Source organism: Temnothorax americanus, unplaced genomic scaffold, assembly GCF_048541705.1.
Source record: "Temnothorax americanus isolate GAGA-0224 unplaced genomic scaffold, ASM4854170v1 Scaffold24, whole genome shotgun sequence".
Classification (NCBI taxonomy): domain Eukaryota; kingdom Metazoa; phylum Arthropoda; class Insecta; order Hymenoptera; family Formicidae; genus Temnothorax; species Temnothorax americanus.
In genome coordinates this window covers 402,168-420,200 of record NW_027509381.1, presented here as the reverse complement: position 1 = coordinate 420,200, position 18,033 = coordinate 402,168, and the positions used below count along the sequence as shown (strand labels likewise).

Here is an 18,033-nt window from a genome sequence, read left to right as displayed (position 1 = left end):
CCCCGAAAGCATGGGGGGGGGGGGTGTGCATGGAAAGTATATGCGTGAACTATTTCGGGACTACCGCACCTCCCCCGAAAGCATGGGGGGGGGGTGCGTGGAAAGTATATGCGTGAACTATTTCGGGACTACCGCACCTCCCCCGAAAGCATGGGGGGGGGGGTGTGCGTGGAAAGTATATGCGTGAACTATTTCGGGACTACCGCACCTCCCCCGAAAGCATGGGGGGGGGGTGTGCGTGAATCTCGGTTCGCGTGGAAAAATAAAAACATTAAATCATTAAATACAAACAGTATATATTCAATTTATAACATCCTGTAGAATTATGAAGATTTTCCTATATTCTTTATCATTTTATTTAAAAAAATGGCTTTATCATAGGAGTCGCCAAAATTCCTTTTAAGGACTTTCATTTTAACCCAAAACGAAGCTTTTCACAAAGTTTCATCGAAATCGGAGGGGGGCCGTTTTCGGAAGTCTACCCGTGAATTTTTTTTTATTTTGTTGATTTCTAATATTTCATGAGCGATCAAACTTAAAATCTAGGTCCGGGGCGAAGTCGTCACCAAGTCATATTATGGAGGCTTCGGGTGAAAATCAAAGTCAAAAAAGCAGCAGTGGTCGGATTCCGGCGAGAACTTAGATAATATGTGCTGCATATGTGCTCAGAGATGACAGAATAGAACTGACGAGAAACAGTGCATTTCGTGCAAGCGTAGGGCACATAAGTGTGTGCACTTTTCTTGTAATTATTTTCCGCCATCGTGTTTTTAATTAATGTTTCCATTTTTCTATTAAAAAATAATTAATAAAATGTAAACAAAATAATGAATTTTTCTTCGCCAGTGATAGAATAACAAATAAGTAATTTAAATCGACTTTGACTGGCAATATATAACATCTCTTCGATGTGACCATTGAAAAATCGAAGAGATGTTATATATTGCCAGTCAAAGTCGATTTAAATTACTTATTTGTTATTCTATCACTTGCGAAGAAAAATTCATTATTCTGTTTATTATACACCGTTGACATGAAGAATTGGTGCTCCATCCTATAGTTGTTATTGCGATAAATATTACCACAGCCCCAGTGGTCGAATTGGCACGACACCCGCACGGTATACGGGAGGTTCCAGGATCGAACCCTGGCAGGGGTAATATTTTTTCGCAATAAAATAAAATTATTTAATTCAGAAATTACATTATCTGACCAAAAGCGTTGGTCAAAATTAATAATGTCTTGACGATTGATCCGAAAAAGTGCTGTGTGAATCCGACAAAGCGAGTTGGCTCATAGTTTTTTCAATGGTCACATCGAAGAGATGTTATATATTGCCAGTCAAAGTCAATTTAAATTACTTATTTGTTAATAAAATGTATCCTATTATTTTTCATGATCGGAATTGTGAATTTTTATTTAAAATTCAGTCTGAGAATGGAGTGACGGCAATTTTGACATTTCAATTTTTGCACCTTTGTCGTTTTAACTCTATACCAGTTGAAAAAAGCGACGTAAACCAAAAATGTCCTTATAAATTTTGTAGCTAAGGGTTTACTATCTTTACAATGGTATACCACATTTTTTTAAAATTATTTGTTTTGTTGTTAAAAATCGGCATAAAAAAATAGTGACGATTTTGCCCCGGTCTTCCCTACTATATATTTTATATAATATTATCTTTTGTTATATTTTCACAATAATTATCAAGTACCAACTTGCCCCATGTACCAACTAGTCTATTACAGTTTCAGCCAATTTCACTGAGGGCCAAAATCTATAAGGTTTGTGCAGGGTCCTTTATTTAATTTCTTTGTTTTAATTTATTTAATGTATAAATTTTTTTATTCTAAAAAATTTATAAAATTGTAAATTTAACGTATAAATTATTCGTATAAATTTATTTTTAATATATCAAGAGACACGGTAGTGTCTCGCGCCAAGTACACGCGGAGCGAGACCGACCGTGACTCATTTACGCGACGCGACGGGTTGCGAGTACCCGAGATGTTGAGATCTCGATAACGAGTGAACGGATCAAGTTCTAAGTAGGCTTGATCGATAGCTTGGGGTCCAATTAGGGAGGGGTTTCTCTCATAATATTCCGCTACGTGCCCTACAAGCGGAGATATTGCGACGCAAAGTCCAAATGCGAAAATTTATTTTTAAGATACGTCGTCTACGTCGACCGCTTTTCTTTATAACATACATGTAACAAACAGAGAACGTCACTTTCACTTTTTCGACACTGGCGGCTAGCGGCGTTAGTGTCGCAGTGCAGTGCAGTGCAGACAGTGCGTTCGTTTAGAGCGCTATCCTGTCAGTCAGTTCATCAACCTATCTCGATCGATCGAGAGACACGGTAGTACGCGCGGAGCGAGACCGATCGTGTGACTCTTTATTACGCGTCGCGAGGTAAGGTGCGACAACGCGCGCATACGCGCGTACGCGAAACGGCAGTAACACCGTAATCGTGCCGGCGATATACTGAATTGAATTGCTTCGTGCTTATCTAAAGATTTCGTATCCCTACATTGGGTGCGTTCAGCCGATACTCCGCTAGCCTAGCAATCGTGAGTAGTCGCTCGTTTTCGCTCGTTTCCTCTCCTTTGACCCAATGGATTAAAAGGAGAGGAAACGAGCGACTGCTCACGATTGCTAGGCTAGCGGAGTATCGGCTGAACGCACCCATCGTGTTACTATCGCTGCCGGAAAAGAAGGTTCTCTACGCTTGGCAGAAAGTGACGACTGACACGTTCGATCCCGACTTCGTTGATCGCAGAAGAGCTCAACTCGAGGTACGTTTCCGATTTGCAATTAAAAAATTTTGTGCGATGAATGTTGTACCCAATTATAACCTCAAATAAAGTTGTGCACGTTGCTGAAAGATATATATATATCTTGATATATAGGCTACGGTCAACGTGATACAAATGCTCTGGAGCGTTCTTCTTCTCCTTCTTTCTTCATTGAAAGAAAAGAGAAGAGGAATGCTTCGAAGCATTTGTAGTGTCACGTTGACCGTAGCCATAATATCATATTAATACATTATTTTATTTTTTAGGTCAAGGATTGCCATTTAAAGCTGGTACGTTTGATGGGGCTGTCAGTATTTCTGCGCTTGTGGTTGTGCTATGCAAGCAAAACTTTGCACAATCCTACAAAACGTTTATATCGTTTCTTATTAACGTTGTATGCATGTCTGTCAAGAAGCGCAAGAGCAGTGTTACAATTCTATCCAGAGAACGGTGAACAGGTTGTTGATATTATATATATCTTGATATATATATGATGGCAAATACTGGCCGTATTGTCCTCGGTTAGAGGCAGGGGCCAACGAAACCACCGTTTTATACTGAGAGAAATCGCAAAAGTACAAATGGTAAGTACTGTCTTTTCAATATATATTTCACATAATTTCACATAATTACAATGTTGCTATTTTTATTTTATTTTAGATGGATATAGATGATAACGATTTCGCCGATTTCGAGCTAGAATTATCATTGGAAGAAAAATCAGTCACCGATATCGCTGCCGGTCCCGTCGCCGCCGGTTCCGTCGTCGCCGCCGGACCTGTCGCCGCCAGTTCCGTCGCCGCTGGACCTGTCGCCGCTGGTTCCGTCGTCGCCGACCATCCTGTCGCCGCCGGACCTGTCGCCGCTGATCCCGTCGTCGCCGATCGTGCCGCTGCTCGTTTCGATGCCGAAGATGATAGACAAGGTAATATTAATATTATGTATATTTAACAGAAAGTAATGACATATTTATGATATATTCCGCCAATAATTTGATTGCGATTACGAAAAATATTACCCCAGCCAGAGTTTGAACCTGGAACCTCCCGCTATCCGTGCAGGCGTCGCCTCAATTCGACCACTGAGGCATGTGGTAACATTTATCGCAATAACAAACAAACATACCATCTTAATCGAAATTAATAAATATCTTCTTGTTATATATGAAAAATTTAATTCATATTATATGTATTTAATTCATAAAATTTCTTATACAATTTTATTATTTTACAGTTCGAAGACCAAGAGGCAGAGCCGCAGGGATACGACGGCAAGAAGAAAGGTTCATGGCCTTCTTATATAAATTGTCATCATCCAATTACCATTGAGGTAGACGAGGCAGAGGCAGAGGCAGACGTTGAGAGCAACAGGATTTAATCTTTGTCTCTATATAATCTTTATATAATGTCTCTATATATAATGTCTCTATATAATCTCTATATATAATAATGTCTATATAATGTCTCTATATAATAATCTCTATATATAATAATGTCTCTATATAATCTATATATATATATATATATGATACACAATAAAAATAATTGAAAAGTAATTAGAGATGAATGCATTCGTATTGTTTTATTATAAAAAATAAAATTGCGTTCAGGTATTTTATGTATATGTATAACCGTATCGTATATAATTATATTGTATAATCAGAACCGCTTGCCACCAGTGTCGAAAAAGTGAAAGTGACGTTTCTGATTATGACGTCATCATATAAGACGTCGGCGTTAGAAGTATATACGTATTCGTATCTTAAAAATAAATTTTCACATTTGGACTTTGCGTCGCAATATCTCCGCTCGTAGGGCACGCAGCGGAATATTATGAGAGAAACCCCCCCCCCCCTAATTGGACCTCAAGCTATCGATCAAGCCTACTTAGAACTTGATCCGTTCACTCATCGTTATCGAGATCTCAACATCTCGGGTACTCGCAACCCGTCGCGTCGCGTAAAAGAGTCACAGTCTTAATAATTTATTAAAGGATACATTTTTAAATTGGGGTCCGTTATATGGAAAAACATGCCAATTTTGTGCAGGAAATCTAGTATTTAGAAATGAATTAACGTTGACGAAAGAAATAGTTATCATTCATTTAATTTTGTTCTCGTCACATCAGGATAATAAATTAGTGAAAATACCACAGACATTTAATTTAACTGGCATATCAACAACTAAGATATCGATAGCTAAACAGCAGTATAAAGTAATGAATACTATATTTCATCAGGGTACATCTATTGAAGATGGTCATTATACAAGTATGTGTAGAGAAAAGACATTTTGGATTGAATTTGATGATGGAAAAATTATAGAAAATAAACGATGGCCTACAGGTGCTAAAGGTCTTTATATATTATTTTTGGAAAAAGTTGGTAAGAAATAATTTATACAAGCAACGTAATATACATGCATATTTTACATAAAAGCAATGTCCGGCAATATGTATATATATATATTTACAACTTCAGACACATTTCTTTATAAGATGTAATTTTTTTCTGTTAAGATTAAGATGCGTAACACTACAAAAAGGCGTGATATCCGTACAAAATTACCTTTTTCAAAAAAAAAGGTAAAAAAAGGCGCCAAGTACACGCATAGTAGTACATATGTATTATGTTGTTACCTCGAAAAAAACAAAGTGGTAGTATTATACCTCGAAATAACACCCTGTACATACTGTTTATACAATGCGTAATACTACAAAAAGGCGTGATATCCGTACAAAATTACCTTTTTTAAAAAAAGGTAAAAAAATGCGCCAAGTACACGCATAGTAGTATATATGTATTATGTTGTTACCTCGAAAAAAACAAAGTGGTAGTATTATACCTCGAAATAACACCCTGTACATACTGTTTATACAATGCGTAATATTACAAAGGGCGTGATATCTGTACAAAATTACCTTTTTTAAAAAAAAGATAAAGAAAGGCGCCAAGTACACGCATAGTAGTGTATATGTTGTTACCTCGAAAAAAAAACAGTGGTACTATTATACCTCAAAAAAATCTAAGTAACAAGTGGTAGACGTAATCTTTGTATTTCGAAAAATCTTGAAAAAACCTAAGCAGTAGTATCTTTACCTCGAAAAAACCGAAGTAACAAGTGGTAGACGTAATCTTTGTATGTATTTCGAAAAATCTCGAAAAAACCTAAGCAGTAGTATCTTTACCTCGAAAAAACCGAAGTAACAAGTGGTAGACGTAATCTTTGTATCTCGAAAAATCTCGAAAAAAACTAAACAGTAGTATTTTTATTTCCAAATATGTTGTTACCTTGAAAAAAAAACAGTGGTAGACATGGTAGTATTATACCTCAAAAAAATCTAAGTAACAAGTGGTAGACGTAATCTTTGTATCTTGAAAAATCTCGAAAAAACCTAAACAGTAGTATTTTTATTTCCAAAAAATTATTACTCAAGTGATACACATCACAAAATTACGTTACCTTATGAAAAATGAGTCGCGCTTCAAGTGATCTATTATTTTATTACAATTACAAAAAAGAAATGATATCTCTTTTTAAATTACAGCGCCAATTACAGAGAACATACACTGAGAAAAAAAATGTGTCAATCCCAAGAAATATTTAGTCCGATACGTTTAGCTAAACATTTTAGTTAGTTAACTAAACATTAGTTGAATTAATTAATTCTTGATTAAAAAAACGAAATAAATTGTTGAAACAATTAATATTTACTTAACTAACTAAAATGTTTAGTTGAACGTATCGAACTAAATATTTCTTGGAATTAACAATTTTTTTTCTCAGTGTATTTTTCGAGATACAAAGATTATCTCTACCACTTGTTACTTAGGTTTTTTTGAGGTACAATATTACCACTGCTTTTCTTCGATTAGAATAAAAGATTGAATCATGAAGAATTACACAGAGGTAACAGTACAAAATACAAATATTTTATTAAAATATTTAAATCCAACAAGGAAATACAAGGTATTTAAATACAAAGTTTATATATGTATTTTAAAAGATTAAATCGCATCGCAAAGAATTACAGAGGTAACAGTACAAAAAATAAAAATATTTTATTAAATAACATAAATTTTTCTTGTCAAAAAACTTGGCGCTGCTAGAGAGAGAAAGAGAGAGAGACCTTTTATCCTATACTTAATCATAAGCCGCATTATTCGAAAGAGAAAGAGACCTTTTACAAATGTAAATATTACTCATTCTATACTTATTCTATACTTATTCTATACTTAATTCTAATCGCTTTAAAAATATAAATTTATCCTAACTTATCCTATACTTAATTATAAGCCGTCATTCACCGTCACACACACACACACACACACACACACACGCACGCACGCACGCACGCACGCACGCACGCACGCACGCACGCACGCACGCACGCACGCACGCACGCACGCACGCACGCACGCACGCACGCACGCACGCACGCACGCACGCACGCACGCACGCACGCACGCACGCACGCACGCACGCACGCACGCACGCACGCACGCACGCACGCACGCACGCACGCACGCACGCACGCACGCACGCACGCACGCACGCACGCACGCACGCACGCACGCACGCACGCACGCACGCACCCACGCACGCACGCACGCACGCACGCACGCACGCCCACACCCACGCACCCACGCACGCACGCACGCACACACACACACACACACACACACACACACACACACACACACACACCAGGCTGACCTAATTTTGAGGTCTAGCTAGCAGCGCCAAGTTTTTTGATAAGAAAAATTCATGTTATTTAATAAAATATTTTTATTTTTTGTACTGTTACCTCTGTAATTCTTTGCGATGCGATTAAATCTTTTAAAATACATATATAAACTTTGTATTTAAATACCTTGTATTTCCTTGTTGGATTTAAATATTTTAATAAAATATTTGTATTTTGTACTGTTACCTCTGTGTAATTCTTCATGATTCAATCTTTTATTCTAATCGAAGAAAAGCAGTGGTAATATTGTACCTCAAAAAAACCTAAGTAACAAGTGGTAGAGGTAATCTTTGTATCTCGAAAAATACACTGAGAAAAAAAATTGTTAATTCCAAGAAATATTTAGTTCGATACGTTCAACTAAACATTTTAGTTAGTTAAGTAAATATTAATTGTTTCAACAATTTATTTCGTTTTTTTAATTAAGAATTAATTAATTCAACTAATGTTTAGTTAACTAACTAAAATGTTTAGCTAAACGTATCGGACTAAATATTTCTTGGGATTGACACATTTTTTTTCTCAGTGTATGTTCTCTGTAATTGGCGCTGTAATTTAAAAAGAGATATCATTTCTTTTTTGTAATTGTAATAAAATAATAGATCACTTGAAGCGCGACTCATTTTTCATAAGGTAACGTAATTTTGTGATGTGTATCACTTGAGTAATAATTTTTTGGAAATAAAAATACTACTGTTTAGGTTTTTTCGATATTTTTCAAGATACAAAGATTACGTCTACCACTTGTTACTTAGATTTTTTTGAGGTATAATACTACCACGTCTACCACTGTTTTTTTTTTCAAGGTAACAACATATTTGGAAATAAAAATACTACTGTTTAGTTTTTTTCGAGATTTTTCGAGATACAAAGATTACGTCTACCACTTGTTACTTCGGTTTTTTCGAGGTAAAGATACTACTGCTTAGGTTTTTTCGAGATTTTTCGAAATACATACAAAGATTACGTCTACCACTTGTTATTTCGGTTTTTTCGAGGTAAAGATACTACTGCTTAGGTTTTTTCAAGATTTTTCGAAATACAAAGATTACGTCTACCACTTGTTACTTAGATTTTTTTGAGGTATAATAGTACCACTGTTTTTTTTTTCGAGGTAACAACATATACACTACTATGCGTGTACTTGGCGCCTTTCTTTATCTTTTTTTTAAAAAAGGTAATTTTGTACAGATATCACGCCTTTTTGTAATATTACGCATTGTATAAACAGTATGTACAGGGTGTTATTTCGAGGTATAATACTACCACTTTGTTTTTTTCGAGGTAACAACATAATACATATATACTACTATGCGTGTACTTGGCGCATTTTTTTACCTTTTTTTAAAAAAGGTAATTTTGTACGGATATCACGCCTTTTTGTAGTATTACGCATTGTATAAACAGTATGTACAGGGTGTTATTTTATACCACTTTGTTTTTTTCGAGGTAACAACATAATACATATGTACTACTATGCGTGTACTTGGCGCCTTTTTTTACCTTTTTTTTGAAATTAAAAATACTAATTCATAAATTTTATAATTTACGTTCACGAGTAAAGTAAACTTTAATTTTCCATTGGTGCATTATTTTTCGTGATTGACTATTTTTTTATTCGTTATATTGTCGAATAAAAATTATGAATTACGAATAAATTACTTATGAATGTTATTCGAATAACGAATAATCGAACTATTCGTTATTCACGAATAACGAATAAAATATTTTATTTGTTATTTAAAATATATGCCCAACACTGTTGAGAAAAAAAAAGAATAATTATTTTAATTTTGATTAATGTTTAGTAGTAAAGAAAATAATTATTTTAATTTTGGCTACTATAAGTTTGGATTACTATTAAGCAGTAAAAAAAATAATTGTTTAAATTTGATTATTGTAAATTTTGATTACTGTTTAGCAGTAAAGAGGATAATTATTTTAATTTTAATTACGGTAAATTTTGAGTACTGTAAAGCAATAAAGAAGATAAACCTACATTATTTTGAAATTATTTATTCTCAATACCTAGTTTTATAACTTCAGAAGTAAACATCTCTTAAACGAAGCGTTTGCAAGCACCTCAAAAGGAAATTTTGTTTGTTTTGTGATCTTAAATTCAAGTTTAGCCGTTTAACCCGGAACACCCTGTATAATTAGAATAAATATAAAATTTCGAAAAAATCTCGGAAAAAATACATATAAGAAATAAATATTTATTTTATAACAAATATTTGTTTATTATATGACTTGAATACATTATCACATATTGTAGCGATGAAATTGAATAATTATTTATTATCACTTAAGAAAATCGCAGTTTGCTTCAAGAAGCTGTTGAGACAAATCGATGCCACGCTTCACTTTTGATTTTCTATTAAAAAAAAAACATAATATAAAAAAAAAATATATATATATAGAGGGCAGACCAGGGCTATGTGTCCACAGTACTGCTATTTCAAGTTTTAAGAGACAATTGTCTCTACCATTGTAACAAGTAGTTGAAAAATGCCCTACGTAAGATATTTAAATGTTGTTTGTTTTCTTGCGATACCTCTCGCAGACGCTATAAAAAGAAAAGCAAAAACAATTATTCACATTTTTCGACGGTCGAAAAATTTGCTGTGCGACAGTAGTTTAATTCAAATTAAAGTAAACAATTCATAATATTATTAATTAATAGTTATCAGGTGTGAAAAGCGTCAAATCTTAATTCCGCATTATCTAAAATTGGCAACATGTTAAAGACTGAAAAACGTGGTCGGAGCTATCTGTCCTATTTTTGATGGGGCAATGTGTCCACCTTCAATGTGTGACGAATTGTTCTTTTATAAATAAATAATGGTGCGTAACTACAAAAGAAAGACTTTCCTTAAGACGGATAAGGTAGACCTATTTAATAAAATTATATTTAGAGCGATTAAAAGAATAAAAATTGAGCAAGAATCTTTAATTCGTAAAAACAGTGTTAGACTTTGGAATAAATGTTTGGGCTCTCACTCGCTACTGTAAAAAAATGACCTACGGGCTAGGTACTACTTGATCCTACGATTCAAGAATCGTCACCAAATTTTTATTTTAAAAATACACGTCAAGTTAAATATATGAGTTTGTCTTAAATTATTGAGTATTTTCAATTTCAAACGCTGCCAAGGATAAAGTAAAGGCCCCAAATAAAAAAAGGTTAAAGAATTGAGGGGACAAAAGAAACTCATCACATTAATTTTGCAACGGACTCAAAATCAGTTTGATGTCACCGTATCTAAAGAAAAGTCAGCTGTACGCAAGAAACTTGTCAAAAAACCTACACAAAATGTGCGTGCGTGCGTGCGTGCGTGCGTGCGTGCGTGCGTGCGTGCGTGCGTGCGTGCGTGCGTGCGTGCGTGCGTGCGTGCGTGCGTGCGTGCGTGCGTGCGTGCGTGCGTGCGTGCGTGCGTGCGTGCGTGCGTGCGTGCGTGCGTGCGTGCGTGCGTGCGTGCGTGCGTGCGTGCGTGCGTGCGTGCGTGCGTGCGTGCGTGCGTGCGTGCGTGCGTGCGTGCGTGCGTGCGTGCGTGCGTGCGTGCGTGCGTGCGTGCGTGCGTGCGTGCGTGCGTGCGTGCGTGCGTGCGTGCGTGCGTGCGTGCGTGCGTGCGTGCGTGCGTGCGTGCGTGCGTGCGTGCGTGCGTGCGTGCGTGCGTGCGTGCGCGCGTGCCTGCGTGCGTGCGTGCGTGCGTGCGTGCGTGCGTGCGTGCGTGCGTGCGTGCGTGCGTGCGTGCGTGCGTGCGTGCGTGCGTGCGTGCGTGCGTGCGTGCGTGCGTGCGTGCGTGCGTGCGTGCGTGCGTGCGTGCGTGCGTGCGTGCGTGCGTGTGTGTGATTACTACTTCTCTGACTCCAACGACTAGGCATTTTTTTCAATATTATATATCATGCTATCATACACTATTATCTATACTATTATATAAAACCCGACTGTTTGTCTGTCTGTCCGCGAACTACTCATTCGTTAGTGGACCGAATTTTTATCAAGGGCACATGAAATAGGGGTAGAATTTCCCGGGGAGTGCCATAAAGTGTATTGTTTATTGCTACCGATTTTCTGAAAACCGATTTTTTTAATTTTTTAATTTTTTGGAAAATAATCGACCGAATCTTAAAGAATTATATATGAAACAGGGGTAAAATTTTCTGACGAGTGCTATAAAGTGTATAATTTTTTGTTACCGATTTTTTTGGAAACCGGTACGGAAATTTTTTCAATTTTTCGGGAATTAATTGACCGAATCTTAAAGAATTGTATATGAAGTAAGGGTAGAATTTTACGGGGAGCGCCATGATGTGTATAGTTTTTGTTACCGATCTTTTTGGAAACCGGTTTTTTTTAATGTTTCCAATTTTTCGGGAAATAATTGATTGAATCTCAAAGAATTGTATATGAAGTAGGGGTAGATTTTCCCGGGGAGTGCTATAAAGTGTACTATTTTTTGTTACCGATTTTTTTTGAAACCAGTATCAAAAATTTGACGAATTAGAGAGAGAGAGAGAGAGAAAAAAAAGAGAGAAAAAGAGAGAGAGAAAAAGGGAGAGGGAGAGGGAGAGGGAGAAGGTGAAGGAGAAGGAGAAAGAGAGAGAAGGAGAGAGAGAGAAAGCGAGAGAGAGAGAGAGAGAGAGAGAGAGAGAGAGAGAGATTATTTGCGTGTTTTATTACATATGTTCTCCGGGGCGAAGCCCGGGTAACCATCTAGTATAATATAAAACCCGACTGTTTGTCCGTCCGTTCGTCCGTCTGTCTGTCCGTCCGTCTGTCCGCGAACTACTCATTTGTTAGTGGACCGAATTTTTACCAAAAGTATATGAAACGGGTAAAATTTTCCGGGGAGTGCCATGATATATATAGTTTTTTGTTACCGATTTTCTGGAAAACGGTTTTTCTAATTTTTTAAAATTTTCGGAAAATAATTGACCGAATCTTAAAGAATTGTATATGAAACGGGGGTAGAATTTTCCGGGGAGTGCTATAAAATGTATAATTTTTTGTTACCGATTTTTGGGAAAATCGGTACCGAAATTTTTCCAATTTTTCGGGAATTAAATGACCGAATCTCAAAGAATTGTATATAAAGTAGGTATAGAATTTTTCAGGGAGTGCTATAAAGTGTATAATTTTTTGTTACCGATTTTTGGGGAAATCGGTATCAGAAATTTTTCCAATTTTTCAGAAATTAATGAACCGAATCTCAAAGAATTGTATATGAAGTAGAAGTAGAATTTTCTGGGGAGTGCTATAAAGTGTATTATTTTTCGTTACCAATTTTTTTGAAAACTGGTTTAGAAATTTTTCCAGTTTTTCGGGAAATAATTGACAAAATCTGAAAAAATTACATGAAATAGGGGTATAAAAAACTAAAGAATGTAGTATCGATATTTAACGATATTAATATTTTGACTGCAGAGATTGCGGGTTTCAAAAAATCGGTTATGAAAAATTATACACATCACCGCCATCCCCGAAAAATTTGAAAAATGTTGAAACACGTTCCACTGGTACATCCGCGCAACGCGCGGAAAAAATAGTATTTATCTCTATCATACTATCATATAAAATCCGACTGTTTGTCTGTCTGTCCGCCAACTACTCATTCGTTAATGGACCAAATTTTAAAGAATTATATATGAAGTAGGGGTAGAACTTTCCGGGAATTGCCATAAAATATATAATTTTTTATTACCAATTTTTTGGAAACCGGTTCCAAAATTTTTCCATTTTTCGAAAAATAATTGACTGAATCTTAAAGAATTATATATGAAATAGGATTATAGAAAGAACTAAAGAATGTAAGAGAATTAGAGAAATTAGTAAAGGGGTTTCCGATTTCTGTTAAAAAAAAATGTACGTGATTACTCCAATTTCCGCAAACTTTGAGATAATAAGCTAAATTTTTTTTTATGGATAATTTTTTGTTACCAATTTTTTAGAAACCGGTTTAGAAATTATTCAAATTTTGAGAAATAATAAGTATTAATTGATCGATTTTCTTGAAACTAGTGCAATTTTTTTTAATTTTTGAAGAATAAGTTTAATTTTGGATAACAATTTTTCGTTGCCGATTTTTTGAAAACCGATTTCAAAATTTTTCAAATTTTAAAGAAATAATAAGTAGGTATTAATAGACCAATTTTCTTGAAATCAATGCCATTTTTTTAATTTTTTGAGGATAAGTTCAATTTTTCATTAATGGATAGTTTTTCATTAATTTATCGATTTTCTTGAAACCGGTGCCAAAATTTTTCTAATTTTTTATTGATGATTTTGATAAAACTAGTACCGCAAATTTTGAGATATCAAGCTAAATTTTTTTTATAGATAATTTTTATGGATAATTTTTTGTTGCCAATTTTGTGAAAACCGGTTTTAAAATTTTTCAAATTTTTCGAGAAATAAGAATTAATGGATCGATTTTCTTGAAACTAGTGCCAAAATTTTTTTAATTCTTGGAGAATGAATTCAATTTTTCATTAATGGATCGACTTCTTGAAACCGGTGCCAAAATTTTTCTAATTTTTTGTTGAAGATTTTAATAAAACTGGTACCGCAAATTTTGAGATATCAAGCAAAATTTTTTTTTATTAATTTTTTTTAATTTTTTGAGGATAAGTTTAATTTTTTATTAATAAATAATTTTTCAGAGGGTGAAAGCGCGCAAAGCGCGAACAAAAAAAAATAAATTGATATTAGAATAAAAAGGTAGCAAATGTAAAACTAAACCTGGTAGAATTTTTAAACAAAATAGAAAAAGGAGGAACAAAAAGAAAATAAAATGAAAGAAATAATGAAAGAGAGTCAATAATGCCAGGTGGATCAGCGGAGGGTGAAAACGCGCGAAGCGCGAGCAAAAATAAAATTTAAAGACTTCAATATAGGGAATTACGTTTTTGAAATATTTGACAATATGCTAATCTGCATCTACCATATTATCTATTATTTATTTAAAAAAAATTCGAAGATGTAGGTTAGAGTTTGAGGAGAAAGAATATCAAATTTGGTGCTCCTAATTAATGGATGAGTTTGGGGAGAGGAGAATAGATTTTGAGCCCGAAATCTAGTTAATAATAAATAATGTTATAAATAAGTATAAAAATTAATATAAATAATGTGTTTTTTATTATGTGGCCAGATTATTCACGACGGCGTGCGTAAAGGGGGGATCGGGCAACCTATCGCGCAAAATTCTATATTCGGATGGGTCATCTCCGGACCCGTCAGTTCAGCCGCGTTTCCTGAACAGTCCTCAGCGAAAGTTTCTCGAATCTCAACGCATCATATTTGCTCTCTCTCGCTGGAGAAAGAACTCCGCCGGTTCTGGGAAATCGAGGAGCTTCCGCAGCGATCCGCTCTTACACAAGAAGAGAAGGTTTGCGAAGAGCATTTCCGCTCGACTCATTCTCGAAATTCGGAGGAACGATACGTCGTGCGTCTCCCATTTAAGAAGGCCCTCTTATCAAAATCGGGGAGTCTCGGGTTCAAGCCGAGAAAATGTTAAATTTGCTAACTCGTCGACTTCGTGACAAACCGGAAGTTATGAAAGAATATCATAACTTTCTCGACGAGTACGAACGTCTCGGACACATGCGACCGTTATCTCCCGCGCAAGACAACGAACAAAGCGTCTATCTTCCACACCACGGGGTGATTCGGGAAGATAGCGTTACCACACGTCTCCGCGTCGTATTCAACGCGTCAAGCGTCACCTCTAACGGTACCTCTCTCAACGACCACTTGCATATTGGTCCGAAAAAGCAAACCGATATTTCCGCAATAATTGCGGGGTGGCGCAGATAAAAATACGTTTATTCGGCGGATATCGCGAAAATGTATCGCCAAATTCTCGTCGATTCTCGCGATATAAATTACCAAAGAATTTTATGGAGACGGTCTCCTCACGACGTGATAATTATTTTCCTGTTGCTAACCGTGACTTATGGCCAAGCCTGCGCGCCCTTTCTTGCCCTTGCCGTTCTCGAGCAATTAACTATCGACGAGGGTAAACACTTTCCCCTCGCCATTCCGATTCTTAGAAAACATATTTACATCGACGATGCCGTATTCGGAGCTGACGACAAGCTTCATATTCGACAAATTCGAGATCAGTTAGTTGCCTTATTAAAACGCGGCGGGTTCGAGTTAAAGAAATGGGCAAGTAACTCCCCCTCTCTTCTAGACGATATTGACGTCGCGGATCATGGGCTAGCCGGTAAAAAGTCCTTCGCGCAAGACGAACAGCTCAAAATTCTCGGTATCGGGTGGAACCCCTCTAAAGATGTTTTCGAATATCGCGTCGCGCTTTCGGATAAAGTTCCCGATACCAAACGTACCATATTGTCCGCTGTCGCGAAACTTTACGATCCGTTGGGCTGGGCCACGCCTGTCACGATCGCCGCGAAAATCCTCATGCAAAGGCTCTGGCAACTTAATATCCAGTGGGATGAGCTTCTTTCCGAATCGGTTTTTGCGAGATGGAACGATATATATTCACGTTTATCAGCTCTCGGTCACGTGCAAATTCCTCGTTGGAACGGCCTCGGGCCTGATGCCGAACGTTCCGAAATACACGGTTTTGCGGACGCTTCGAATCATGCTTACGCCGCCGTTGTTTATATAAAGGTAGTGTCTTCGTCGGGCAAAGTCACGATATCGCTGCTTGTTGGTAAATCTAAGGTCGCTCCTTTGAAAACGATAAGCATACCTCGACTCGAATTATGTGCGGCCTTGCTTCTAGCGCGACTTATTGATTTTGTTCGAGCGTTAAATGGTTATCAAAATCTTCCGTATTATTGTTGGACGGATTCCAACATCGTGCTTGCTTGGATCGCTCAAGATCCTTCGCGATGGAAGACGTTCGTCGCCAATCGCGTTACTCAAATTCAAGCTCTCGTTCCGCGTGCCTCATGGCGACACGTCTCAACTAACAATAATCCCGCGGATTGCGCGTCGCGCGGCATTTTCGGCGATGAAATTCTAAATCATGAACTATGGTGGCACGGCCCTTCCTGGCTCACTCTTAATTCCGACGAATGGCCGATCGACGACACGCGTCTTCCCGAAAGCGCTCCCCTCGAGGAGAAAACTATCGTTTTGCAATGTCACGCCCCCGGTCAATGGGATCTCGCCACGAAATACTCTTCATGGCCTCGGTTGATTCGCGTCACCGCGTATATAATTAAGTTTACCCGTTTCTGTCGTCGCGATCGACCTTCCGACTCGCTCAACCTCGCGCTGACCGCCTCTCCTCCCTCGAAAAGTATCTCGCTCTCCGCGCCCGAATGTAATTAAGCTAAAACCTTTTGGTTTAAACAGATTCAAGCCAATCTGTTTTCGAGCGAAATCAAAACGTTGTCACGAAATCAAAACCTATCGACTAAAAGCTCGATTCTCTCTCTTCGACCGTTTTTAGATCAAGACGGAGTTCTACGCGTGGGTGGGCGCCTCGGCAACGCTCCCTTACCGTTTCCCGTACGCCATCCTATCTTATTATCTTCGCATCCCCTTGTCACGCTCCTCGTAAATCAAGCTCACTTACGAGCCCTGCACGCGAGACCGCAGCTCACTTTGAATATTCTCCGTCGCGATTTCTGGATCATTCGCGCGCGCAACATAGTCAAAACGGTTATACATAATTGCGTTATATGCACGCGCGAGCGAGCGGCAGTTCCTACTCAAATCATGGGCAATCTGCCCGAGCCACGCGTAACTTCGACAATTCGCAGTTTTCTGCACTGCGGTGTGGATTATGCGGGACCAGTTCTTATTCGCGCTTCCTCCGGTCGCGGTATTACCTCCCGCAAGGCGTACATAGCCTTATTTGTTTGTCTCGCGACGAAGGCCATCCACTTAGAATTGGTTGGAGATTACTCCACTCCCGCGTTTCTAAACGCTTATTCCCGGTTCTGCGCTTGTCGCGGTCTTCCGCAATGTATGTATTCCGATAACGGAACTACCTTCGTCGGGGCAGACCGAGAAATGCATGGAGCGTACAAATCCGCCGTTCAAGACCCAAACTTTCTAAATTTAACCGCGTCAGATAACATTACGTGGAATTTCCTCCCCCCTTCAGCCCCGCATTTCGGCGGGCTATGGGAGGCGGGCGTGCGGAGTGTCAAAACTCATTTGCGTCGCATCTTAGGGACTCACACTTTAACCTTCGAAGAATTCTCGACCTTATTGTGTAGAATCGAAGCGTGTCTGAATTCTCGACCGATCGCTCCTCTCGCCGACACCCTCGATGACTACGAATGTCTCACCCCCGGTCATTTTTGGTCGGATCCGCTCTCACGGTCAACCCGGAACCATCTTTGCTCGATCTAAACGAGAATCGTTTGTCGCGATGGCAACTAGTCCGACACATTACCGAAAAATTCTGGAAAATGTGGAGTAACGACTACGTGAACACTCTACAACAACGAGCAAAATGGCGAACGGTCAAGCCGCCGATCGGTCTCGGACAACTCGTCCTCT

General features: G+C 37.7%; 3 protein-coding genes and 1 long non-coding RNA gene across 7 annotated transcripts in view; 3 read left to right on the top strand and 1 right to left on the bottom strand.

The window, feature by feature from the left end:
• Window positions 1–5,220, top strand: part of LOC143898625 (uncharacterized) — a 73,129-nt gene extending 67,909 nt beyond the window's left edge. For all 4 annotated transcript variants that reach the window (XM_077408209.1, XM_077408208.1, XM_077408211.1 and 1 more), the window contains exons 5-6: window positions 1,749–1,784; window positions 5,037–5,220. In XM_077408209.1, the coding sequence (XP_077264335.1) occupies window positions 1,749–1,784; window positions 5,037–5,192 (192 nt within the window). In that variant the 3' untranslated portion in view covers window positions 5,193–5,220. The remainder of the gene's footprint in view (window positions 1–1,748; window positions 1,785–5,036) is intronic.
• Window positions 2,212–4,317, top strand: LOC143898627 (uncharacterized). The gene is made up of 4 exons (XM_077408214.1): window positions 2,212–2,798; window positions 3,065–3,382; window positions 3,459–3,723; window positions 4,032–4,317. Exons 2-4 carry the CDS (start codon window positions 3,380–3,382, stop codon window positions 4,124–4,126), a joined length of 363 nt encoding a protein of 120 aa, XP_077264340.1. The 5' UTR covers window positions 2,212–2,798; window positions 3,065–3,379; the 3' UTR covers window positions 4,127–4,317.
• On the bottom strand, window positions 5,056–8,955 carry LOC143898630 (uncharacterized). The gene is made up of 2 exons (XR_013257267.1): window positions 5,985–8,955; window positions 5,056–5,895 (listed from the first exon to the last, which is right to left on the bottom strand). It is a non-coding gene; the product is annotated as an uncharacterized LOC143898630 (long non-coding RNA).
• Window positions 8,956–15,390: 6,435 nt separating this feature from the next.
• LOC143898862 (uncharacterized) lies at window positions 15,391–16,851 on the top strand. The gene has a single exon (XM_077408644.1). The coding sequence runs from the start codon at window positions 15,391–15,393 to the stop codon at window positions 16,849–16,851; it is 1,461 nt and encodes a 486-aa protein (XP_077264770.1).
• The last annotated feature ends 1,182 nt before the right edge of the window (window positions 16,852–18,033 follow it).

Bases quoted from the DNA above. Each gene is read 5' to 3' on its own strand.
- LOC143898862 (XM_077408644.1), top strand. From the start codon at position 15,391: ATGTATCGCCAAATTCTCGTCGATTCTCGCGATATAAATTACCAAAGA.
- LOC143898627 (XM_077408214.1), top strand. The intron at 3,724-4,031 runs GTAATATTAATA...ATTATTTTACAG, and splicing joins TGCCGAAGATGATAGACAAG to TTCGAAGACCAAGAGGCAGA.